Raw genomic sequence first — 27,666 nt, 5'->3', positions numbered from 1 at the left:
AGAATTTTTAATATTTCCACACATGTATGATTGTCTTGTTGCTTCCCTGTAGGAATGGTCCATTTGCTTGTAATGCCTATATACTACTGAGTCCCACTCATCAGAGAGAAGGCTGCATACCTTCAAATGTTCAAAGTCTGGCTACTAACTAGCTTCCTTTTCTATAGTATTTTATGTACATAGGCAATTACTGATTGCATATAAAACATATAAGACAAAGTTAAAGATTATCACTGCTTCAAGCACTAGGTAAGTAGCATAGATTTAAAATTGAGAATAATAAAATCAGAGGGCATGCACTGGCAATTAATATTTATGAAACATTCTTTACATATATAAAATTATCAGAGATTATTAGTTCTTCTGAAGTCACATTTTCAAAATTGAAGAGAAAGCAAAGAGATTGTAATAGAACCTGAAGCACTGTTTTGTCAAAACCAAGGGAGATGAACATCCTTTCATGTGCATTTGCTCTCCTCCCACTGTGTGAGGGAGGCCTGGCAACCGCTGTGGCTGAATTAACACCATCTACTTTCTATCAGAGCATCTAGTCATGAGTTCTTTTGAGAAAAATCAATTACACAGCAATCTCAATTTCAACATTCACTCCTATCTCTTGTATATTTCTTGAGGTAGCAGTTTGACTCAAATTTCCCCCCTCACTTTTAAGAATGATCTTCTTGTTGTTCCATGATTTCCAATTATCATCAATATTCCTGTTACTTCCACATAGCTAAAGAAATTCTTGTATACTGGGAAAAGTGGAGAGTAGTATAAAAATGAAAAGACATCAACCTAAGATGGACATGTAAAACTGGAGGCTGAAAAGAATAGTATGTATTGAGGATCTGGAGAAGCAAGCATGATGAAAGAGGAAAAAAAGAGCAAAAGGGTATGAAATAGCATGAGGAAGGAATTTATCTCAACATGAAAACAATGAGGTTCATTTTGATCCTCTTTTTGTTCCTTATCTCTGGATCCTTTCAACTTTTTCTTCAGAATTTCCTCTCTGCTGTTAATTTTCTAATTCAGGTCCTGGTTCCTCTAATCAGAATTAACTTACTGTCCTGTTTTCACATGCTTTCCTTCTCTTTCATCAGATGTACAAGGTACAATTTAGAACTAATGTTTTTCCTTCCTGGGAGGAAGATCAGTTTTTCAGTGCTTCAGTAACAAAAATGCTCCACTCACCAGCTACTAAGCTGTGTATCTTTTAAATATTTGAAGTCCAGCTTCTGACCTAAAACTTAAGCCTTCTCTTCCAGTTTCCACGAGCTTTTCACATTAAAGAAGAGCAAAAGTCTATTCCTGTCTACTTCTATATTTCTTTCAGTATTAAACCACAACACAAAGTACAATGATTTAAAGACCCACTTTCCTATATATCTCTAGTCACACAGCCTGTTTTGTATTTTTCCTCTAGAGTTAAAAACCTTGGCAAAGTAATCCAAATCTGTCTCTAGGCAGTGCTTGCTCCAGTGCTAGAATGAAGATACCAATTTAAATTAGCTAAATTTATAGAAAACAAAAAACTAAATCTGAGACTAATTTTATTTAGGGAAAGAAAAATTTGTGTTATTTTCATCACTGCTTACACTTACCTTATCAACATATTTCTTAGAATTGTAAAATCACAATGTTCACCGTTTTCAACTACAAAAAAAAAAAAAATCAGACCATATATATTACTTCCACTAAACCCATTCTTTTCAAAGGAAACTGGGTGTTAACAATGAGAGAATATACAAAGTATTAGATATCTTAGGTCAGTGTTTCATTAAGAATTTAACACTGTAAAATAGTACTTAATGTTGGGGGTCTAGGGTGGGTGAGGAATCACTTTAGAAAAACCTCAAGTTAACCAAACTGAAAACTTAAGCCAAGAACTTCAACGTTCCTTTTTTTTTTTTTTAAATGTATCACTAAAAGAACACTCTTGGAGGGGGATAACCTAAAACTAAAGATACAAAGCAATTTCCTCTGTGCAGATTTCTAAGGTCTATACTAGTTTTAAAGTCTCAGCTCAGAAACTGATGGTTACATGGTGATGAAAAGAGCTGAGAGTGAGCACAGTATCTCCAGTTGGGAAAGTCATTCGTAAGAACATTAACTTGGAAAATATCCTAAAAATTATGTATGTTTTCAAAGTAATATCAACAAATTGTAATCATAACTCAATCTTTATTCCAAGTTACTATAACACTGAAGATTAAATATTAGTATAAACCAGTATAATGAACACAAATTTTGGGAAACATATTTAATGCCAAGAAGGCTTCCAAGAATTGACTCTATAACTAAGATTATATTGCTGTTTAAAACTTCTTTAAAAAATTAGTATAGAGGATCTCTTAATAACAAACTTTCTTGCTCTAAAGATGTGATGCCAAGAAGCTGATTTCTGCCCTGAAGAAAGCAAAACACTAATGTTTTAATTGGGCTTCTGACAGCTGTTCTCATTCTTTAGGGTCCCAGACCCAATTGGGACTCAGATAAAAATGACAGGCCTTTTCTCCAAAACTGTTTTCAGTTTCAGAAGGTTTATTAGATCCCTTGGAAGCAATTTTTGGGCCCCAGATAAAGAACCCCTGCACTGCAAGTGTGTTTTCAAACAAGAAAACAGGAATAGGCTTAATGGTGGGGCAGAGGTGGGAGGATGAATACTGACAAATGGCTTCTAAAGTACTACAACATTAAGACTTAACATATACTTGCCTGACACAGCAGGACATAAGGTCTGAGAAACGTGAATGTATTTAATAAGGAGATGAGGCTCAACAAAACTGAATTCAGATCTTTGAAAATCTAGACTATATCAATGCAGTATGCATATTACACTATTTACTAAATACAAAGCTTTTATAACATTTGTGAGATCTTATAGAAAGCCATTCACTGAAGAAAACCTTACCTTCTGCAACACCCCAAGGATACTGCCTTCCTCTGACCCTTTTGCCATTAACTTCAATGATAGTATTACTACCTACCACAGCAAGAGGTAAACGGTCCTATAAAACAAAGTATTCTTGTTCAAATACATCTCTGTAGTCCTCACAAATTCAAGAATAAAGAAGTTACATTACTCAGCAGGTAAGCAAAAAACATTATTACCCCAACAGTTTTTGCATTCACTTTTACAGGTCATTCAATTACTATTTAGTAAATTGCCATTGTATGACATTGTTACCAATGTAAACAACAAACAAAATTATACTTCACTAAAGTTTAAGAATATTAAGGCATATACTGATCAGATTATTTGTTAAAGCATCATTCCAAAAAGAAGTGTTCCATACTGGAAAAATTTTAAAGGGTAAACAATATACTGGCAGCTAGAAGGAAAAAATGAGACTTGTGGCTAGTTTGCCTACTTGGTCATAAATCAACCTTAATAGCTCTAGAAGCAGAGAATGTTATTAATCAATATATCATTTTTAGATCCAGGGTACTTAGGAAACCACTGTAAGTCAAAAATATAGAAAATTATGTCGGAATGGATTTTTGATTGATTTTTATAAAAGAACAAAATAAAACTTATTTTTGGCTCTTAAAGAATAAGCACAATAGTGCTTAAGAGCAAATCCTTTGTCTTCTCATTATGCTTCCCCTTTCATTCCCATTACCTGTTTGTTTCTAAGGGGGAAAATTATAAAATATGAAATCAGTTAATTGAAAACCATCTGAAAACAAGAACTGTTACTTATCTCTCTATTCCATATAATGCTTTATTATACATAACAGTCAAACAACAAAGTTAATCATAAAGGTGAACTAAATAGTCAATAATCTCATTTATTGTTATGTCAATTGTTTAAAAACATTTATATATGTATGTGCCACATGGCATGTGGGATTCTTAGTTCCCTGAAAAAGGACTGAACTTGGGCCCGCTGCAGTGGAAGTACACAGTCTTAACCACTGGACCCTCAGGAAGTCCCTATAAACACTGCTATTTCTGGCCTTTACAGCAGCTATTATAGTGTTTCTAAGGCCCTAACACATGTCAGTATATGTAAGGGAATGAACCTACCTTTATCTTTTTAACAAGCTTATTTTCTTCTTCATCATCTGTCTCTGGGAATTCATATATTTTAATTTTATGTTCTTGGATTTCTTTCATTATCTAAGATGAAAGAGAAAGTCAGTAAAAGAGCACCACATATAATTTTAGATATTAGCTTTATTTTTATTATACTCTTCTTAAATTCCTGAGTCTTTAGCTCCAGTTCCTTTACTGTTTTTCAACAATGCAAAATGTAATTTAAAACCAAAATAGTATGCTGGTGGTTTTTTTTTCTGTAAAGTTTATATATAAGTACCATTCTCTAAATCCAATTGCTTCAGCAATGTTAAACTTATAAGGTTACAACACCCAAAGAGTTCTAAAAATGATGTAAGATTCCAGAAATGGCTTCACTAGTTGATTTCTACTCTAGTAGTTTTGGGTCATTTATTTATAATGACTGAGATACCTTTAGACAAATTCTTACCAACTATTTTATTCAGCTGAATCAACAGAGCTTAAACTCACCTAAAGTTTTTAGTAGAATTGAGCAAAGGTAAATAAAATTAAGTATAGCACTGGCTCTAGGAAAAAAAATGTGAACTTATCAGAAAATATCCTTGCAAGTACATGTGCATACACACACATCAAGGAGCAACAGATAAAAGATCAGACAAGCACACAGGGAGAAAACATGCCCTGGAAATTAAGAAGCTAATGAATTTTATAATAATAATCAATGAGAATACAGAAAAAAGAAAGATAACTTACTAGTAACATCAGAAATGACCTCAGATTAATTTATTTTGCCCAAAATCACTCTAAATTCAAATAAGAATACAGACATCCAAATAATGTTGAATACCTACCCTATTCAAACTTATAACAAACAAACTGATGGTGAATAAACCTAAAACTAGCTCCCCACCTGTACTGGTAGTTTAATGCTACACTCACTACCAGGGTCCCCAGCAGCAGCAAAGGGACCTGAAACAAAATGTGCTACACGGCTACCACAGCAGAGTTGCCATGGAAATAAACAAGACCACCTATCTTTTACAACTGGGTTATGTATCTAGTTAGAAAAAAAAACCCTAAGAATAAATGATGAGGTGTCAGATTATGTGTCAACCTAATGTTGGCCAAAAAGTTCATTCAGGTTTTTTTTGTACGCTTTCTGAACATACTTTTTGGCCAACCTGATACAAGACTAGAAGAAAAAAGACTAGTAGCTAGCTCTAAGAGCAATGACTTTTAGTCAGAGGTTGTATATTAAAATAGCCTGAGTGAGCATCTTCACAATAACAAATACAAAGTTGTATCTTAACCTACAAAACCAACTAGTAGAGCTATGGTCCAATAAATCATTTTGAAAAAGTTCTCTACATGACTCTGATAAACACCTCTGGCTAAACAAAAGAATAAATAAATAAAAAGTAAATTGACAACCACTGCAAGTGACCAATTTGGAAGTAGAGATCACTGCTTATTCACCTTTTTTATTTCTTCATTTTTAGTACAATTCCAAATTAAGATAAAGAGAAATATTACTATACTATATGACTAGTATCTGAACTTAGAAATTACAAAATAAAAATGGAGCTAATAAATGTAAAATAAAAAATTTCCTGGTAGAAATATCAGATACAGTAAAAATAATGTAGTAAAACATTCTAAAAATTTATATGGACTTAACACAATTTCAAAGCAAATTTCCACAGGTTTTCATTTTTCTAATAGTTCTCAAGTTATTTTAAAATTCATACTGAAGAAGATGAAGAACCAAAGTACTCTGTTACAAAAGACTAGAAGGACAGTAAGAGATAATAAACTCTAAAATCTCTTTTAAAATATTATACAACTTAGCTTCAATTCAAAAGACATACACTGCTAGATGCTCAGTTGTGTCCAACTCTGCAACCCCATGGACTATAGCCTGCCAGGCTCCTCTGTCCATGGAATCCTCAAGAATACTGGAGTGGGTAGTCACTCCCTTCTCTAGGGGATCTTCCTGACCCAGGGATCGAACCCAGGTCTCCCACACTGCAGGCAGATTCTTCACTGTCTGAGCCACCAGGGAAGCTCTTAAAAGACATAACACTGGCCTAAAATTTAAAAACAGGCTACTAGAATAGGAAAGTAGTTCCAGAAACTGATCCTACATTTCATAAAATACAATGTATAGTAACCTAAAAACACAACACTGAGGGAAAACTAAACCCCTGATTTAAAATGTTCAGCTTTTCTGGAAAATTGAAAGTTAAAGAAATTATTAGGTACCACCTTAGTCCAAAAAAGTTTAAAAAAAAATAATGACAATGCTGGCAAGGCACTGGAACAAACATACCTGTCATAAAAAGAATTTTGACTGTTTTATTGAGAAAGCACCATGACAAAATAATTATACCCTTTAAAAAGTAATCCTCTCCCCAGGAATTCAGTCTAGGAAAGTAATTCTATAAAGGGTGTGGGGAAGGGCAGTGGCACACACAAGCTATACAGAAACATCTAAAATGGGCCTTCCTTTGTGGCTCAGCTGGTAAAGAATCCACCTGCAATGTGGGAGACTGCCTATGGGGACAGGTGGTGGTGGAAGCTATACAGAAACATCTAAAATAGCCTTATTTAAACTGACAAAGGATAAGGGCATTATGGTTTCCCACGTGGCTCAGTGGCAGAGAATCCTCCTGACAACAGAGGAGGCACAAGAGACAGAGATTCGAGCCCTGGGTCAGAAGATCCCGTGAAGTAGGGAATGGCAACCCACTCTAGTATTCTTGCCTGGAAAATTCCAGACCGAGGAGCCTGGCAGGCTACAGTCCATGGGATCACAAACAATTGGACACAACTAAACAACTGAGCACACACACAGAAGCGCACTATGATAATACTTACAGGCTCCTAGGAGAAAACTAAAGCAGGAGACTAATTTTCAACAGTTATTTTTAATATAGTGTAAACAACCACACACACACACAATCAAGTAGCAGGAGGAACACACTATACATATTATAATGAAAATATGAAAAACTGCAAATTACATGAGTAGTATTAGAATACTAAGAATTCCCAAACTCATTTTACTTACCTGTTTCTTAAACTGTTGGCATTCCTCTGGCGTGAGTGTGTCTGCTTTGGCAATAAGTGGAATGATATTCACTTTTTCATGCAAACGCTTCATAAACTCAATATCCAATGGTTTAAGTCTGAAATACACAATATTTAATATGACTGGATTGAACAATTCAGGAGAACAGATTTTTCACAGACCAATGTTAAAATTACATACATTGGAACTACTTCATTTACTCATCAGAAACACTCTCTAAAGATGTATATTGGGCCAGCAACAGTTAGGAAGAACAGGATTTCAAGCACTGGAATGCCTAAGAAACCTTTGACTCCTGTGTTTTAACACCTTGGTCACAGCATGTGGACCCAAGTGTAGAATCAGAAAATTCAGAAAGGCTCCTAATAAGCTTTCCTATAAGAGACTCTACTTATCACTCAAATTTGGGAAATCTGTCTTGTTTTTAATGAAAAATTATAATCCTCTTTTACTTCTTGTTACCCAGTATATTTCTCAGAGAAGGGGCTCAAAAGAACATCTTCTTCATCATCCCTTTTATTCATTAGACTCTATTGCCTCCACTTGGCCACTATACTTTTTAAGGTCATCAAATACTTTCAGGCTGCTAATATAATTAGTTAGCAGCAGCCAACTCATAAACACTGTGGTGTTTAATGGTATTTTTTAATTTGCCCATTATGCAGCACTGACATTACTCTCTCACAAGCTGTTCACTTAAGGTAATTTCCAGGATCCTCTTTGTAAGCTAGTCCCTTAAAAGGTACATGACTCAGAATTCTCTATTAGGTCTTTTCTTCTCTACATTCTGAGCTTATCATTAACTACAACTTCTAAAATCCTTTATGAGTCAATAACTCCCAAGTCTTTACACCTAGCCCGGATCTCATTCTCATGTTCCAGGCTTGTGTTCACCTGATGAAATACTACTCGGACATTCCATTTTGGCATCTCAAAATCAAAAGTTCATCTGAACCCCCAAATACCTACTCCCCTTCTATGCTTTCTATCTCAGTAAGTAACACTTCAATCCACCCAGTTACTCAAAGCTGAAACGTGGGATTCAGATTGGATAAACTTCCTGTATTTATCCATTCCAAAGATTCACCAGAATCTGCTGAACAAATAAAAATATTTATATATTTAATCTCCTTTCCATTACTTTGGTTCAGGCCACCAAACTTTGATAATGACAAGGATCTATCTAGTTCCCCTCAAAACCATGCACACTGCAGTCAGTGTGATGTTTCTAAAATCCAATTCCGATCAAGTCATTCCCAGACTGAAAACCTTACTAAAGCCAGATTCCTTAAGTGAGTGTGGCCTACAAAGCCTGTGAAAACATAACCTCTTCAGCTCACCTCATCTCTCAGCATCCCTTAGCATTTTTGCTACTTTCTACTTCCAATATGCCAGCCTTTTTGAACTTCTCACAGTATCTTGAAATCACCATACTTTGGCCATATTTCCTTGGCCTGGAACAACTCCATTCCCATCCCCAATCTAGCTGGCTTGCCTAATTCCTATTTGTCCTTTAGAACCTAGCTTACTATTCTCATTTCCTCTGAGAATTCTTCTCCAACCTAAGACTAGAAGCCTAAGGGATCACAACACTGAATCTGTCAAATAGTAACCACCTACTTGTCTTCTCACTAGAAGATCCTTAAGAGCAAAGGCCTTTGTCTCATTCATCTCTTCTGTAATATCTAGTACAGTGCCAAAACTTGAAAGGTGTCCAAATATGTCCTGACTAAAAAACTAAGCTGCTGTAATTTTCCTTACATCTTTGAATAACTGTAAATGAAAATCAGCTATTCCTCACATGCAGAGTACTCTATAGACTAAAAATTAATATTTAACAAAATAAATGAAGATAGCAGCAGTACTCTACATAGAAATACAGTATTCCTTAGCTTTGATAAAACATGAGGAAAATGGAATAAAGATCTAATTTCATTATAAATTTTATGGACTAATATTTTAAAATAAACAGAAAGCCCTTGTTTGAGTTCTCTTAGCATACTATAGTTTAATATATATACTGTTTGGTGTATTGGGGGGTCCAGAGACTAATGAGATACTCCTTTTTTACTGATGAATAATACTATTCTTCTTTGTGGTAGTGACACGCTGATTGGCAGAAAGACAGGGTAAGGAGGAAGGAAGGCAGAAATAGAGAAATGAAACAGCTTCAATTCTAATTCTCATCTTAAATCCTTTGAATTTTGATTCAGAGAACACTACAGAAAGAGTGTGTGGCTGGAATAACACTATATTTATCTATAAACAGCACACTTATCTCACTAGTGGTAACTGAAAAACCTTTTGATTTTGAGAAAATATTTAAGTTTTTGCCTGTTTTTCATCAATCATTCCATAACACTAAATATAAAAGCCATGGCTCAGTCAATCAATCTCAGACTTGGGACTGCCCTGGTGTTTCAGTGATTAAGAATCTGCCTGCCAATGCAGAGGACACAGGTTTGATCCTTGGTTTGGGAAGACTCCACATGCTGTAGAGCAACTAAGCCCCCACGCCACAACTACTTAGCCCATGTGCAGCAACTACCAAACTACCTACACGCCCTAGAGCCCATGTTCTACAATAGAAGGCATTGCAATAAGGAGGCCAAGCACCACGAGAGCAGTCCCTGCTCACCACAACTAGAGAAAGCCCACACGCAGCACTGAAGACCCAGCAGAGCCAAAAAAAAAAATTTTAAGAGAGAAATATGGAGCACATAAAATAAACTTAATTATTTCCACTATATATTTTTTTAAAAATCTCACATTTGTAAATTTTTAGAGTTTACCTTCCCGATTATATGCAGGACAAAGTTAAATTATTACCGCTACCACCTCATTAAACTGGTGACAGAATTCAGGTAATCTATAATTTTAATCAATCTTAATATAAGATATTAAACTGTAATCCAAGTTAACAAGATTTTACGCTTAAAGTAAAACAACATTCACAGAACATTTATTATTTCAACTTTCCAAGAGAAAGATACTTGAAAAGAGCCATGACAAGGAAATCAGGGTAGTCAACTTCTCAAACATAAAATGATAGGGCTGAAGAATATTAAATCATTTTTTACAAAATTAAACTTTAGATATAACCTTTATAAAACCCCTGATAAAACCCTCTGCCCCCTTACACTAGAATACAAATTTTAAAAGCTTACAAAATGCCAACAGAAAACACTTATTTCACAACAGATTACAATCTGGTTGAAATTTTTCCTCTATCCATTAATTTTATTTCAGGTCATCTTTTCCAACAAATCTAATTTTTAAGTCTTTTTTTTTTTTTTTTTTTAACACAATGGGAAGTCCTTTATAGAATTTCTAAAAGATAAACCCTTCCCTGGTGACTCAGACACTGAACAATCCACTTGCAATGCAGGAGACCCAGGTTCGACCCCTGGGTCAGGAAGACACCCTGGAGAAGGAAATGGAAACCCACTCCAAATTCTTGCCTGGGAAATCCCAGGGGCAGAGGAGCAACAGTCCATGGGGTCGCAGAGTTGAACACGACTGAGCGATCAAACACTCACAAAGAGAAAAAACGATTTAACACCTCAAAGCCTACAGCAAAGTAAGTAAAATGAATAGAGGGCAAATGACAAATAGTTATTAAACATACATACGTATATACATTTCTAAGGGAAAAAAATCTATATAAAACTGATACTTTTTTCAAAGTAGCAATCAAAATTCAAAAGGTTTGTAAAAACACCATTTAAAAATTCAAGTTCCAAATCAGTTACCAACCACTGAACAAAGGAAATGAAGCAACAACAGCTGAAATCACATATTAACCCTTTGTTCAGTGATGACACTTGGTGGGGTAAGGGACACAGAAAATACACTGCTGGACCAATATATAATTACTCCAAAAACAGAACCTCTAAAAAGGGAATCCAGGGACTACCCAGGTAAAAGGTCATAATTCCTCTACTATACTGCCTGGAATTTCACTCTTTAGTGAGCATGGAATTTGGAACTCTCTACAGAAAATTCAATGTCATATTATGTCACTTAATCCACAGCAGCATATACCAGTAGGCAAAACTTTCTTCCATTTCTAAAAATAGTTAAGCTGACAAACTACTCAAAAGCACGTTGTTATACATAAAAAATTAAAATCTGGAACTCTCATCCCTTGTGACAAACAAGAAATGGTCCCAAGCCACTACACATAATATCAAAATTTTTTCTTTTAAAAAAAAATTGTATTTCCCATGCAATTTTAAGGACTATATTTTCCCTCGGGGATAAGAGAAATGTGATTTCATGAGAATTACTAAATGTTGGAAAGAGTCCAAAAGATCTAAAATAATAAAAAGTGGATATAAACTGACAAATTTCTATTGACTTAACTACAGGTTAAGAGTTTACTTTGCTGGCTTTCAGGAAAAAGCCCTAACAAGTTATATTAGAATGATAAATACATATATATACACATAAAAATTCAAGAAGAAACTAACAAGTTCTCAGAAAAAAACTACACAGTGTGGTATTTTGAGTTTGCTTGTTTTTTTTTTTTAGCCTTTTAAGTAGATAAGTCAATTTTGGGCTTTAAATATATAATTTTCTGAGAATACTACAGAAGAATATTAGAAATGAAAAAGAAACAGCTGCACCACTACAATCAGACAGTGCAAAAATGGTAAACTATAAAATTAAGGCTTTCTGTTCAACCAAGATGGTAATAATGGGCACTAGCCTATCTGAGGCAAAAGGTGAAGAAGCAGAAGACAGAAGAGAAAGATACACTTTTGAAAGTGGGTTTCCCTGATAGCTCAGTTGGTAAAGAATCTGCCTGCAATGCAAGAGACCCCGGTTTGATTCCTGGGTCAGGATGATCTGCTGGAGAAGGGATAAGCTGTCCACTTCAGTATTCCTGGGCTTCCCTTGTGGCTCAGCTGGTAAAGAATCTGCCTGGATTGTAGGAGACCTGGGTTTGATCCCTGGGTTGGGGAGATCCCCTGGAGAAGGGAAAAGGTACCCACTCTAGTATCATGGCCTAGAGAATCCCATGGACATCCATGGGGTTAGAAAGAGTTGGATATGACTGAGCGACTTTCACTTTCACTTGAAGGAACTGGTTCACACTACTGTAATTGGGGTGTTAGATGACTTAATGCTATTTAGTCTAACAGTCCAGTCCCTTTTGGTGGAGATGGTCGAGTTACAATCATCAGGGGGCAGAGTTTTGCTAAGTCACTTAATCAAAGACTAAAGAAGAGGGCTTCCCTGGTGGGTCAGATGGTAAAGTGTCTGCCTGCAATGTGGGAGACTCAGGTTCGATCCCTGGTTCAGGAAGATCCCCTGGAGAAGGAAATGGCAGACCACTCCAGTACTCTTGCCTGGAAAATCCCATGGACGGAGGAGCCTAGTAGGCTACAGTTCATGGGGTCGCAAAGAGTTAGTCACGACTGAGCGACTTCACTTTCACTTTAAAGCAGAGTAAGTACAAACATCTGCAGTTGATGATGACACACATATCTCCTCAAAATGACAAAGAAATACAAACAACCAAAACAGGAGTACAAGCTGACCATACAAACAAAAACAATCAGATCAGATACATGTCTAAATACTCAGATCTTAATTTTAACTCCTAATAAGTAGAAGGTTAGTACTGATGACAGGATACTTAAACAATCTGACTGTGACAGCTAAGGTAAAATAGAAGATTAGTGAAATAGATTTAGTGAAAAAAGAAATGGCACATGATAACCTTGGTACTTAAGTTCTTTTGCAATGTTATCTACCAGATGTATAATAAATAATATCTTTGGAGTTTCTTAGAATATGTCTAAGCTAATTGTTAGGCGTGTTTCTCCTTACTTGATTGTTTAATCTGCGGCGGACTGGTCAAACAAGAAAGCTAAATTAGCCACAATGAGACACCAAACCATGATGAAAACAATATTCCTCTCCATGAAGCACAGTCTTACACATGAGATACTAAAAAGTAAAATCATTTTTAGCGTGGCTAGGGCTTATGTTTTTTATAAATCATTTTTATATGGAATTTGGAACTTCACAAGTTGTACAGTTAAATGTACTCCACAGAGATGAGGATTACTAACACATGCACCCAAAGATGAGTAATAATAAAACAACAAAAAGATTATCGGAAGTATTCAGGTACTGACCCATGTCCTGAAGGAGCAATGAAGTATAAACAACACTGCACCCTGTTATCAGGCATCTGACGTCTGTTCACTCTAGATTCTGCATTTAGGTAGTCCTCGAACTTACTATCAATGTAGTCGATAACAGGCTGCCAGCTGTAGAATGCAAATAAATAAAATAATTAAGTTGAGATTCCACATATGAACGGTGCTTCCCAGATACCTCAGTGGTAAAGAATCCACCAAGATCCCTGGGTCAGGAAGACCTCCTGGAGAAGAAAATGGCAACCCAGTTCAGTATTCTTGCCTGGGAAATCCTATGGACAGAGGAGCCTGGCAGACTGTCCATGGGGTCACTAAAGAGTCAGACATGACTAAGTGATTAAATAACAAAAAACACACTTTACAACATGAAAAATTACATCCACAGAGTTTTAGATTTCAAATGAAAAGATTAAACAACACAGAAGCCTCATGATGAATTTATTTAGGAATTTCAAAAGTTGAAGAAATTTACTTCAAAAATAATGCAGAACTCAAAGAAAAATTAAAATATTTTTATAAGCTCCTATTATCTTATTTCCAAATAGAAAGTCATGGATGTTTTCTTCACTTACAACTTATGGAAAAACTGAAAGTCTAAAATCATATTTAAATTAGGGTGTGACGGAAAACATAAAATTAATAGCGAAGAATGAAAAGTTTCAAATTTCTTATAATAATGAGAATTCTTTAATCTATGTTTTAGAGTCTATCTTCAAAATAATTCTATGAAAAGTGTTATCATCATTTTATAGAAAAGGAAATCAGTTCAAAGAAGTTAAGCAACAATGACAGTAAGTGGCAAAGTTGATATATGAACCCAAGCCATATTACTTAAATTTCAGTAACCATAGGTGAGAAGATCTAAAATGTTAAAAAAGTCTAACCAGCCCTATTCCCAAATGCAATGGAAAGCAGTAGGGACAAACCCTTTTTTTTCTTTTTCATTTATTTTTATTAGTTGGAGGCTAATTACTTTACAATATTGCAGTGGGTTTTGTCATACATTGACATGAATCAGCCATACAGTTACATGTATTCCCCATCCCGATCCCCCCTCCCACCTCCCTCTCCCACCTCCCTCTCCACCCGATCCCTCTGGGTCTTCCCAGTGCACCAGGCCTGAGCACTTGTCTCATGCATCCAACCTGGGCTGGTGATCTGTTTCACTATAGATAATATACATGTTTCGATGCTGTTCTTTCGAAACATCCCACCCTCGCCTTCTCCCACAGAGTGGGACAAACCCTTCTTACCAATTACTATTATCCACTGCATCTCCAAATCCTGGGGTATCGACTATTGTGAGCAGCAACTGAACACCACCTTCTTTGATTAAAACTTTGGACTGTTCCACCTGTAAGAGAGTCATTGTGTACAGATATTAATAACATACATTATATCTGTGGTTTTCTAGAAGGTAAGATGTAGGGAGACAAGTGTTAATCAAAACCAAATAGGAAGCTTTTTGTAAAGTAAATCTACCCACCCAGCCACTTTCTTTAGAATCAGTTACTGTAGATGTTGAGTGTCCAGGTTACTTAAAAGAAAAGTACATACATAAATAATGGGTTTACAGCTCATAGTTGGTATAAAGAAGGAAAATAGGAACTGATAAAATATTAATTACTAAAGCCATATAAAACTTAAACAACATAAATGCACATCTAATAATACAAATAAACAATGTGCTTGAATGATCAAGTAATTCACAGAGAGCAAATATGATTTATCAGCAAGTACATTTAATCTACCATTTGCAGTAAATGTTTTCTGGACTATCTCCATCTACTTTGGTCCCAATACTCAAGTGAACTTATTACCATTCCCAAATCTTTCTCAGCATGGCTATAATTATTTACATTTGTGTTTATGTCATGACTAAGAGCCAACTTTCTTCTCGAATGTGTTATTGTCCATTCAGGTCAAAGCAATCAGCGAAGATCCAGGCATTGAAAAAACATGTATTCTGGTAGGGTAAAACCTTACTGCTGCTGCTGCTGCTAAGTCACTTCAGTTGTGTCCGACTCTGTGTGACCCCATAGGCATCAGCCCACCAGGCTACTAACTCTGATTAAAATCTTCAGTTCTCTTTAGAGTTTGTAAAAATGTTCTATTCAAGAAAAGGAATTGGACTTAAACAATAATAGCAGTTCTTCCTACAATCTAAGATATTCTGTAACCCCAAATTCTGTTTTAGAATGTAAAAATCATTCATCTTGGACATATGTTGCTCCTACATAAAGCAAACACTCATTCAAACAGAAAAGGAGAATCATTCTCCCAGAAAAAAATAGGCTTTCATTTAATTTATATATAGTGTTTAGTAAGACTAGAGGTTCCAAATATGCTGATAGGCTAACTTAAGAGGCAAGAATTAAACTTTGAATGTTACATGCCATAGGATGGTACCAATTAAGTACTACTAGACTTAAGAGGGAAATGTAATCACATGAAAAACAATTTCAACTATCTATGTTGATTAACAGAATTGGGAAAGGAAAAGAGACTAATTTCTGGCTAGGAAAAGTTTGATTTACCTTTACAGATTAAAAAATTGATGACGTCTTTCCATTACCCTCTGACATTTTCTTACAGATGCTAGCTGATGGATGAAGAGACTGAAGAGCTGAAACTAAGACTGCTGAGTGAAAAGTGTACAGCAGCATTGCTCAATAGAACTGAGATGATGGAAATGGTTCTATATCGACACTATCCAATACATACTAGCTTGCTTACCCATGTGGTTAACAAGTTCTTGAAACCTGACTAGAGCAACTGAGGAACTGAATGTTCAATTTTATTTAAGTTAAATTGAAACAGTTACAGGTGGCTTTGCTGTTATGGTTGCTGTTCAGTCACTAAGTCATGTCTGACTCTTTGGTGACCCCATGGACTGTAGCCTCCCAAGCTCCTCTGTCCATGGGATTTTCCAGGCAAGAATACTGGAGTGGGTTGCCATTTCCTTCTCCAGGGGATCCTCCCAATCCACACGTGACTTAGTGACTACTGAATTCTATGGGGAAGATTGACAGCAATCAGAAATTTTGTTAAAAGAAAAAAAAAAGTATTTTGTTAAAAGAGCATTATCAAAAAAGAAACTTGCTGAAACTGTAATTTGGACATGCATATTCATAGAAAGGCTTCCAATCTTTTAGACAAATAAGAGACAAAGTTCTTATCTTTTAGACCAATGGTTTTTAAACTGCTTTGACCCTAATGTAAACTCTCAGTGAAAATTTTAGATATCCCAAATGTAAGTACATTTATTTATCTACCAAACATATAAAATTGGTTATCTGAATACTAAATAGCAGGAAGGGTCAATTTCTCTGTAAATTAAAAAAGTTAAACATCAATAGATACGGGCTCTAATATTTTCTGGTCACCTTCAGTATCAACGATGGTTGCACACTGCTTGGGAGAATACTGTTTCACACCACATAGCTAAGATAATACAGTCTGTCTGATATTGAGTTACTCTAATAATCTGAGAGAGGCAAAATAACTGTGGAAATAATCAGACTCATCAGTGTAGATTATCAAAACTAAAAACAATTGAGTGATATTACTTCATGTGGCTTAGATATTCACATTCTATATATCTATTAGCTGTCTACAGTTAAAAAGGACAATCTGGTTATATGTCAATTATATTACAATTTTTTAAAAAAGAACAATCTATTCAAATCTAACATCTCAATATATATGTAATTCACCTTCATCTCCTTCATAAAAATAAGTTATCCATTTATGGTAACTGTCACTGAAGCAGAAATATCCAAAGTAACCATCCCTTCACCTAAAAATTCTCAAAAATTATTTTAAATGACATGGTATCGTGTATTAGAACTGATGCAAAAATATAACTGTTCTACATGAATCATCTCCTGATTTTACTCCAAACCATTTCTGGTTCTCTCATTACCAAACAAAGCACATTTCTACCTCCACTACTAGGCTGTATACTAATCACACACCACAAGAGCTTAAATTTTAAGATTTTTGCTTCCTTGTTTAAAAAAAAAATTAGTTCAACAACTTTATTGGAGTGATAAGACAAATGAAGATCTGCTTTTTATACAGAAGCTTCTTTTCTTCTTTGGCCTATGAAATTCTGTGTATCCATACATGGTCAAATACAAAGAAGACGGCAACATGTGGAAGAAATCCAGAAAACATAACTGTAAACTAGTGCCATTCACAGGATCCAACTGTATCCTATCATCTGGTTTTGCAAGTATCCTCATGGGATCCATGGAAAACAAATTAGTTCAAGTCCAGGAATTTCAAACTTTTCTTAAGAAATCTATTCCAAATGGCCACTTTCCCATGCACTTTACTTAAGCAGGTCACATCAGCATATTTTCTGGCATCACTCAGAGTTCTCAAAGATTAAACACATAATTTAATACCAAAGGAATGAATGAATCAAAGGCACTTTCAAATGAGCTTTTCTTTGAAAAAGAAAATTAAAGCCTATTATATTGTTTATGTATAATAATTAAGGGCTATTTTGGATTCCTAGATTCCAGAAACTCACACTTTTTCTAATATTTACAGTTTTTCAATCTGAGAAAACGTCCAACTTTCACTGTTCATACAGCTTCAAGTCTTCCATTTCTGAAAGACTATTAAACACACTACACTTTTCTAACTTAATGTTTGAGTCATTTTTTAAGATAAAGTTTTCTAACTATATTAACATTTGAGGAGAGGGTTAAAATTTTCTGTCAAGAGCTTACCTCCACCTATACTTGCTCAGATGGCATTACAGCCAAAGCTCTGCAGACTTGACTAGTAGAAACTTGAACAGTCTGCGATATTCCATTTGGCTCAAACACAAACTCTATTCTAGATTATTTAATAACTCAAAAGACAAGCATCATCATATACACTTCATTATGTTCAACAAGATACTTAAGAGAGGAAATGACCAACAGAATAGTTACGCTTAAAGACTACTTCCTTCTCACCAAGACTGAGAACAAGCTGAGAAGAAACTTGATCCAAACACTGTAATTCTGCCTTCTACTCTCTGAACCACTATATACCTCATTCCCCTGTCTCCTTACACTGAAATCTTAATTCCCATGTCCCTTTCATTTTCTATTAGCAAACCCCTCCCAAATCCTTTCTTTTCCTTTCCAGCTAAAATGCTTTTCCATAAATTTCATTAACTTCAACTTTGACAGGAATTTCCAGGTCATCTGATAATTATTTGCTCCTTCAACTCATGTCTCTTCTAGTATGATTCTTCCCAAGTTCTATCTTGGGGCTTCCCAGGTGGCTCGGCGGATAAAGAACCTGCCTGCAATGCAGGAGACTTTTGTGGGTTCAGTCCCTGGGTCAGGAAGATCCCCTGGAGGAAGGGCTTGGCAACCCACTCCAGTCTTCTTGCCTGGAGAATCCCATGAACAGAGGAGCCTGGCGGGCTACAGTCCACAGGGTCACAGAGAGCTGGACACGACTGAAGTGTCTGAGCACTCACACATGCACACAAGCTCTACCTTACCATCTCTGCCACCATGCTCAGCAAAGTACTTGATCTTCACTGGAAGACAAAAACATCCCAATTTGTTGTTGCTGTATATTTTTTAAATTTTTTAAACTGAAGTACAGTTGACTGATAATGTTTCAGGTTCATGGAAAAGTATGTAAACATATAATCCTTCTTATTTACATTTTATTTACATTCAAATGGATATATACATTCTTTTTCATTTCCTTTTCCATTATAAGTTATTACAAGGTACTGAATATAGCTCCCTGTGCTATATAGTAGGTCCTTGTTGCTTATCTATTTTATATAATGTGGTACGTATCTGTTAATTCCAAATTCCTAATTAAACCCTCCTCCTTTCCCCTTTGGTAACCGTAAGTTTGTTTTCTATGAGTCTGTTTCTGTTTTATAAATAAAATTCATTTGTATCATGTTTTTAGACTTCACATATTGACATCATATGGAATTTGTCATTCTCCTGACTTACTTAAGTGTAATATCTGCTGCTGAAAATGGCGGTTTCATTCTTTTTATGGCTAAGTAATATTCCATTATACACGTGCATGTGTGCGCGCGCACACACACACCCCCCCCCCCATTTTCTTTATCCATCTGTCAGTGGACATTTAAGTTGCTTCCATGTCTTGATAATTGTACACAGTGCTGCCATGAACACTGGGGTGCATCTGTCTTTTTGGATTTGAGTTTTCTCCAGATATATGCTAAGGAATGGGACTGCTGAATGATATAGTACCTCTGTTTTTAGTTTTTTAAGGAAGCTCCCTAGTGTTCTCCATAGTAGCTGCACCAATTCACATTCCCACCAACAGTGTGGGAGGGTTCTCAAGACCATCCCCAATCTTTCTGAAGCTTTTTTCAATGTTCTCTCCTGTTCAGTGGAATAGATTTCTTTTTTCCCTGAGGCTAATTTCTCAATCTATGGTGGGGATTTGACCAATTTCCATTTCAGAGTCATCTTGACAACTATTTAGACTAGTTCCCCTGTACCTTCAATCTCTCATCTCTTAGGAACTGATTCTCCATAGGATACAAACATTTTCAGGTCTTTTTTAGAAATAAAAACCAAACCATTGTCTCTGTCCCCTACACTCGACCTCTAGGTATTCCCTCTCATCCCTTCCTTCAGAGCTATTCCCATCTTCACTGACTCACAAAGTCACTGCCCAACTCACTGTCACCCTGCCCTCTATTCCTATTTCACTAAAATACACCTTGCCAAAGTCACCTCTATACCACCCTAGAGCAGCATCTTTCTCACTATATCATGGCTGTTTGCTATATCCTTCACATGACAGTGACAATCTTGAGAACTCTGTGTCCATCATCCTTCTAGCCCCCAAACCTGGTAAAGGACAAGTATTCAAATACCTGCTCTGTATATGACTGCTTCAAAAAAATTATCAAAACTGGACCAACATTAACAGCAGAGTTTCCTAACTGGACTCTAAAAGATGTTTCAAGGAGTCATAAGAAGTTATCTTAGGGACAGGATGCATTGCTTTCACTTCTCACCTCCAAAACTTTTGTACCCATCTAATCTAAAATAGTGATTTATTGAACTTCATAAACCAAGAAAAAAGTTTTAAAGATGACCAACATAAGGCTGCCAACTAAAAATCTGGGAAAAAAAATAAAAAGGACTTCCCTGGTGGTCCAGTGGCTAAGACTCCACACTCCTAATGCAAAAGGCCCAGGTTCAATCCCTGGCTGGGGAACTAGATCCCACGTGCTCCAACTTCCCCAACTAAGACCTGGTGAAGCCAAATAAAAATAATAAAACTTTCAAAAAAACAAAAACTGAAAGAAAAAACAAATCTAGTACTGTCACTTCACAAAAGAAACTGAAATGGACTTAGTTTCAGAATAAAGGATGGTCTTTCCCGAGGAAGGTTGCCAACTATCTCCTTTCCCTAGGAGATGGCTGGCAAACTTTTGCTGAAATGAAATATGATATAAAAATTTTTAAATATAAGAAGATTGTAAAATTTGCTACCATGTATATAACATTGTATGTATTAATAATGTTTTTCTTGAAAATTGTTAATCTAAGCATCTATGTTTGAGATTAGAATTTGAAGTAGGACTTAAGTGTTCAAATTTTTTCTATAACTTTAATTAGTCTATTGGGAAAATATATATATGGATGAAAGTGAAAGTAGCATGGTGCCATTTCATTCAATTAGAACTATACTGAAAGAACTCAGGAAAAAACAGTTCATTCTCTTACTCTCTTTCACAGAGATAGGATGAAATCAGTCCGCAGCAGGCCAGAAACACAAGGAGTGGTCAGCAAAGTATAGTACCCAGACTGGCAGTTGAATAGCTTGGAAACTTAAAAGAAATGCCAAATTCTTTGGGTTCTGCCTCAAATATGGGGAGGGGGACTTGACAGACTGTTTGAGCAAGGCTTCCAAGTGATTGTGAAGCACAGTGTACTTTGAGAAGACTGGTATAAAGAACTACAGGACCAGAATGTCAGCTCACATTCGGAAATGCACAGCTTAGGTTTCTAAGGCCAAAGATAGGATGTTGGGAATTAATCTCAGAAGACTTCTATCTATTACCGAAAAGTTCACTCAGATCAGAACCACTGATACACTGGAAACTCAGAATCATTTGTCTGCTCGGAGTAGATAGTTTTTCTCCTTTCTTCCAAGACTGTGAATGTGAAGGAATTTCTTCTTTAAGACACAAGCCTCTTGTAAATAAATAATGCCCGGTGAAGAGATGATGAGATTGTGGTCTTTATAGAAGTTTCACTCCCTATTTGGCCACATCACAGGATGTTACTTCTCTTCTTCTTTTTGACAGTTGGAAGTGTTCCAGAAAGCCTTTAGGTCAGGGAAATTGCAGACATTTGCTTTTTGAAACTCAGGATTGTATGTTTTTCCTGGTCTAATATGTCTGGGCTAAGATGTAATACTTCTAATCACTCTTCACTGAGAGAATTTAAAAGCTTCCAAGAGAGATCATCTGCTAGATTATTAGAGCTTGGTGAAAAACCACTCAACTGTAAAAGAAAATTACATTCTATTCTCTAACAACTGAATGACTAGGAACATGTCATGTTCTCTCCTAGATAAGTGGAGAAAAGAGTTCAGACGACCTTCATCTTGTTTCCAGTATAACAAAGGATACCTCCATGGTACGTCAAGAAAGAGGACTTCTCTGGGATTTCAATGAGCATCAATCTAGTTCTCAAATGTTAAAGGTCTCACTTTTGGTAAAAGGAGGAGATTTAATAGTGGTACACAGGCCTTAGTCTTAAAAATATTACTAGAGATAGCCTTAGTCTAATTATGCCTTTGTTTTCAAAAAAGGGAGAGCTGGGAAAACATTCACAACAGAAGGTTAAGGTAACCTTTGAAGTGTTACCTTAAAAGAAGGCAAAGTGAGTTTAAGACAGCATTATTCTGGAGACAGACCAGTATAAATATAATTCTGACAAATTGAGAGCTTCTCCCATCTTTTAACAGATACCAGCCTAGGAGAAACTACCTGCAATAAATGAAATGTAAGGGATTGTTATCTCGATAAGAAACATCTGCAAATCTCAAGAAGGAAAAAATAGGAAGTATTAAGATGGTCAAAACACTTCATGAAATCTAAACAATTTATGAGTATAAAAGACATGTTCAATCTTTAAGAAATCAAGGGGGAAAAATGAATGTCTTTATGTATACACACAGGTGCACATACATACACATACACAACAGAAATGAGTACTTATGTCCACCAAAAGATATATACAAGAACATTTATGTCAGTCAAAAACTGAAAACCCATATGCTTATCTACAATGAAGAGGACAGGCAGTGATATAGTCATATAGTAGAATATTATAAAACAATAAAAAGAACTACAGCTATACAACATGAATAAATACCACACACATAATCCTCAGTGAAAGAAACCAGACTTAAGAATATATCTAAATGAAGTTCAAGAACAGAAAAATTAATCTATGGAGATGTCAGAAAGGTGTTTTTAAGTGGGGCGGGTGTAATATTGAGTGAGAGAAGACACAAGGAAGCCTTCCAGGTTCCTAGAAAAATACTGTATCTTAATCTGGGAAGTGGTTACTTGGATATATGAATTAATGCTGCTGTTTAGTCACCAAGTCATGTCCAACTTTTTGTGACTCCATGGACTGTAGCCCACCAGGCTCCATCCACGGGATTTCCCAAGTAAGAATACTAGAGTGGGTCATCATTTCCTTCTGCAGGAATCACACCCATGTCTCCTACTTTGGCAGGCAGATTCTTTACCACTGGCCACCAGGGAAACCCAGATATATGAATACATATATAAAACTCACCAAGTTCTATGCTTAAATTTGTGCCCTTTTAGTATACAAACTACACAGCAACTTAAAAATTAAATGCAAAATAATTCTGCTTAAGACAAAAATAATCAACAAAATTTCAAAAAAGATCAAATTTAAAATTTCAAAGATTCTCAAATTTGAAATCATTCCACTTAATCTATGATAGTGTTTTATAAAATTTCAGACCAAAAACAAAGTAGAAACAAAACTTCAAAGATCCTCAAACAAATTTTTAAAAATTTTTTGTTCAGTCAGTCAACAAATATTGGATGTTAACATTTAACAGATGCAGTGCTAGGAACTTAGCTTGTAAGGGTGAATAAAAAGGAGTCCCTACCCTTACAGAGTTTATAGAGTGGTCAAGAAAGGCTCCAATAAGAAAGTAACTTTTAAACAGAGAACTGATGAAAATTAGGAAGCAAGCCATGAAGATATCTCAAGGAAAACCACTGCAAGCAGAGAAACAAAGTGGAAGGCCCCTGGAGTGGAAGAGATCAGTCTGCTCAAAGAACAGCAAAGAGGTTGGTTTGGCCAAACCAGGATAAGCCTAAAGTGTAAGAACTAGGGTGGGGGTGGGGGTGGGGGTGGGGAGGGGGAAGAGGGATGGGGGTAAAGCAAACTCTCCTTGTTTGAGCAAATACTTTGTTGCAAAGTATGTTAAACTAGATTTCCATGTGTTGAATTCCTTAGATTGCCAAGTATCAATACACGTCATCTGTTGAGACACTTGCAAAAAATCACTGCACTGGGTGAATTGAAAGAGCTAAAAATACTGTCCACTTGCCTATTTTGTTTAAATAAAATACAATAAAACATGGTAAGTTATGAAACTTTTATGATTAATTGGCTTCCATCATCCACCAAGAAGTTTACTGCAATTTCAAACCTAGTACATAATGGTCAGTCAATATCCTCCAGAGTCCAGCTTGAAAATTCAAATATAATAAGCAATAATGAATATCATGTGTGTACCATTTAAAAGTAAAAACACTAGGTATTCCTTACTAGCTAGCATCAGATAGATCAGCCTTAAGACTTAATTCCATTTTTTACCTTATGACCTAATTTTCCATTTTTTAAAACTAAACTCATATATTACCTAACTATGAAGAAATAACCTCACAGATCAATTCAGTTTGTCTAAACTGCCTAACTGGGAAATCTATCTCCATACGTAAGATTTTTCAAGGAAAAGGCAACATAAATGAAAGAAAAATGACAATTTTTTGGACCAAACATCATTAAAAAGTAAAGCTAATCCACATATTAAGAACTCGTTAATCTACTAAACTAACACTTATTAAGTTTCTACAGAGAGATAGCATAGTTTTATACAATACAGACTAAACCATAGTGCTTAGATTTGTATCCTTATTCTGGTAGGCTAACTACATGATCCTTAGGCATATCATCATCTCTGTGCCCCAATTTCCACATCTGTAAAATAGGGATAATAACACCATTTACCTGAAAAAATTACTGCAAGAATTAAATAAATGCATCTGAAGTGTTTGGAATAGTACCTGGAAGATGTTAATGATTTATTAAGTGTTGTTTTATTATTAATGTCGACCTTGCATTATGCACGTGCTAACAAACTACAAAAAGGACTCAGAAAGTTTCCTCACCAGTACTAACTGCCAAGAACACCACTGGTAGATATATGACCATTAATACTTAACAGACATTTTACACTAAGTATCCCTGAACTTAGGAATCTACACTGTGGGGTTTCCTTAACATTTCTATATAACTAGTTACTAATTCTGGATTTATATACTTAAATTAATAAAGTTTAAAGTTTATCTTCTTGATTAGGTTGAAATATCCAATATATCACAAAATAAATAAGCAATGTAGTATAGTATCGAGTTTTCAGAACACAGATTTTTTGCAGGTATTTCGAAATCTCAAGCTCCATAAAGGGTATTTTAAAAATTCCTAAAACAGAAAACTTTAAAAAGAAGAAACAAAATATCCAGCTCCAGCATCACTGCCTCAATAAGACATGCTTCTGCTAGAACTGTTCACTCCACTCCTTTTCTGCTTATGTGCTATGTATTACTGCATCAATCTATCAACAAATCTTTCAATCAGTAGTTTAGAGCAGTGCTGCCTAACAAAAATGTAATGTGAACTACATAAGTAATTTTAAAATTTCAGTAGCTAATTTACAAAGTAGCAACAGATGAAATTAATGAATTTTACTTAACCCAATATAACCAATTAATCATTATTACAAAATGTAATCAATAGAAAAATTCATTAATAAAATAATGTTGGTTTTTTTTAAACAAACTAAGACTTCAAAATCTGGGGTATATTTTATACTTGCACCTCAACATAGACATCTCACATTTTAAGACCTCAACAGCAACATGTGACTACCAGCTACTGTCCTGGACAACATATCACTAGAACTAGAGAGTCTAACATTTTGCTAGCAGCATTTGCATCACCTTGGATTTGGTTAGAAACACTGAATCTCAGCTCACTTCAGACTTACTAGAACAGGAACTAAGTTTAACGAGCTCCTCAGATGATCTAAATGCACATTAAAGATTGATAAGTACTAAATTAGACCACACATAGCTTAAAGTATTAACAAATTGTTACTGCCATTTAACTATCACGTGGTATCATGCCACTCACTAAAACAAATACTAATGGCTTTGACACAAGTCATGTTTTCTGTACCCTGTCCAACAGAATTTTCTGCAATGGTGGAGATAATCTGCACTGCTCCAAATGGCAGCTACTTGCCACATACTACTACTTGAAATGTACCCAGTGCAACTGAGAAACAGAATTTTTTGCTTCAATGACTTTTAACTTATTTAAACTTAAATAGCTACATATGGCAAGTAGTTATGATATTGCAGCATAACTCTAAACGTTATCATTTACTGTATCACAGTATAATCTCTAGGAGGATCCTTAAGACAAATTCATAAGGTTCTAAATCAAGAAAGTCCCTCTAATTACATGCACTTCTCAATCAATTTCTTTTTCAACAACAACCATGTTTACTAACACTTTACACTGGCTAAGGTCAAATTTGAAATCTACCTATATATAAATGCAAGTCACAGAATATGTTTTGTGGGGAAGTACAGGTGGCTCAGTGATAAAGAATCCGCCTGCCAATGCAGGAGAGGCAGGTTTGATCCCTAGGTCAGGAAGATCCCTTGGCATAAGAAATGGCAACAGCTCTAGTATTGCTGCCTGGGAAATCCCATGGACAGAGGAACCTGGCGGGCTACCATCTATGGGGTCTCCAGAGCTGGATGTGACTTAAGAAACTAAAACAACAATAACACAGAGAACATATTAATAGAGATCTTAACCACGTTCAGTCCGTAACAAACCAGATGGAAAGTATCTATAAAAAATAATTTATAGAATGTGTTTTGTATCTGTTAATATTACCCCATCTTATCATCAATTAACAATACACATACCTGTACAGTCTTTTTTATTCTATGGGAAGGACCTGGATACTCTGGAGAATACAAATCTGTGAGGAATAATGAGTTGATTAATGTTGACTTTCCCAGTCCAGACTCACCTAAAAGAAACAGAGGGGGAAATCTGTTAAACTCAACTTATCAAGCTTAAATATTCAACCAGTGTTATAATCAAAATTGCTTTCATCCAATTACTTCTTGGAGGACAAGGAAGTGACATTACAAAATATACTATAGAGACTCCCTATTAGAATAAGTTCTTAGCCCTAATTTTCTTAGCTATCAAGTCAGACTCGTATTTGGAAAGGATTTTTAGCTTCATAATTCTACAGCCTGTGTTTTTTAAAAGTAATGCTAAAAAAAAAAAGTAATGTATCTGATACAATTAAACAGTGATACATTCCTAGAGATGAAAGTCATGAAGGAACATCCCACTTGGATTATATATTGCTACTTCAGTGCAATAAAGCATAAAAGAAGTATAAATGCTTATTACAGACAATTAATGAATGTCTGTAAACAAGGCAAGAAATCAGGTAAGTACGAAAAAGTAGAAGTCTGCTGACAAAAAAAGAAGAAAAATTAATCACAATGTATGTTAAAAGAAAACCACAAAAAAAACCCATTTCTAATTTACCCATATACCAATCAATTTAAGTATACTCTATAAACTAGATTCCAAAAAGTCATACTTTTCATACTTCTATAAACTTTTTATAAAAATGCTTCTGTCTAAAGTGAGAAAGGAGGGAGGTAAAACAATTTCCACTAAGATTCACATACTACTTCTCTAACCCTTCATGTCAAGTCTAACAGACCATACCAATGTACAGCTAATTTTTACTAAAACATCAATAACTTCAGAAAATATGTAATACAAAGTCAAAATAAATTAAAAATCATATAATTATCAATTAACATGGCACCAGTTGTTAGTAGTTCAGTTAGTTTAATAGGCATCTTTATCCTATATAACTGATATCATAAGTTTTTTATGACTACTATCAGTCTTTTCATATGGTGGGGGAAGGATTAAACTTTTCCCTCTAATTTTCAACTGTGGCTA

General features: G+C 35.3%; 1 protein-coding gene across 2 annotated transcripts in view; it reads right to left on the bottom strand.

Annotated features, from left to right (window-relative positions):
• SEPTIN7 (septin 7) overlaps positions 1-27,666 on the bottom strand; it is a 54,637-nt gene that overhangs the window by 14,232 nt on the left and 12,739 nt on the right. For both annotated transcript variants that reach the window (XM_020904999.2, XM_020904998.2), the window contains exons 3-9: positions 26,595-26,701; positions 14,539-14,639; positions 13,262-13,396; positions 7,092-7,209; positions 4,031-4,123; positions 2,912-3,008; positions 1,602-1,653 (exon numbers count right to left, since the gene is read on the bottom strand). In XM_020904999.2, the coding sequence (XP_020760658.1) occupies positions 1,602-1,653; positions 2,912-3,008; positions 4,031-4,123; positions 7,092-7,209; positions 13,262-13,396; positions 14,539-14,639; positions 26,595-26,701 (703 nt within the window). The remainder of the gene's footprint in view (positions 1-1,601; positions 1,654-2,911; positions 3,009-4,030; positions 4,124-7,091; positions 7,210-13,261; positions 13,397-14,538; positions 14,640-26,594; positions 26,702-27,666) is intronic.

This window comes from Odocoileus virginianus, chromosome 1 (genome assembly GCF_023699985.2).
Source record: "Odocoileus virginianus isolate 20LAN1187 ecotype Illinois chromosome 1, Ovbor_1.2, whole genome shotgun sequence".
Taxonomy (NCBI): Eukaryota; Metazoa; Chordata; class Mammalia; order Artiodactyla; family Cervidae; genus Odocoileus; species Odocoileus virginianus.
The sequence above is the reverse complement of the archived record's forward strand: the minus strand, read 5'-3'. Positions and strand labels throughout refer to the sequence as shown.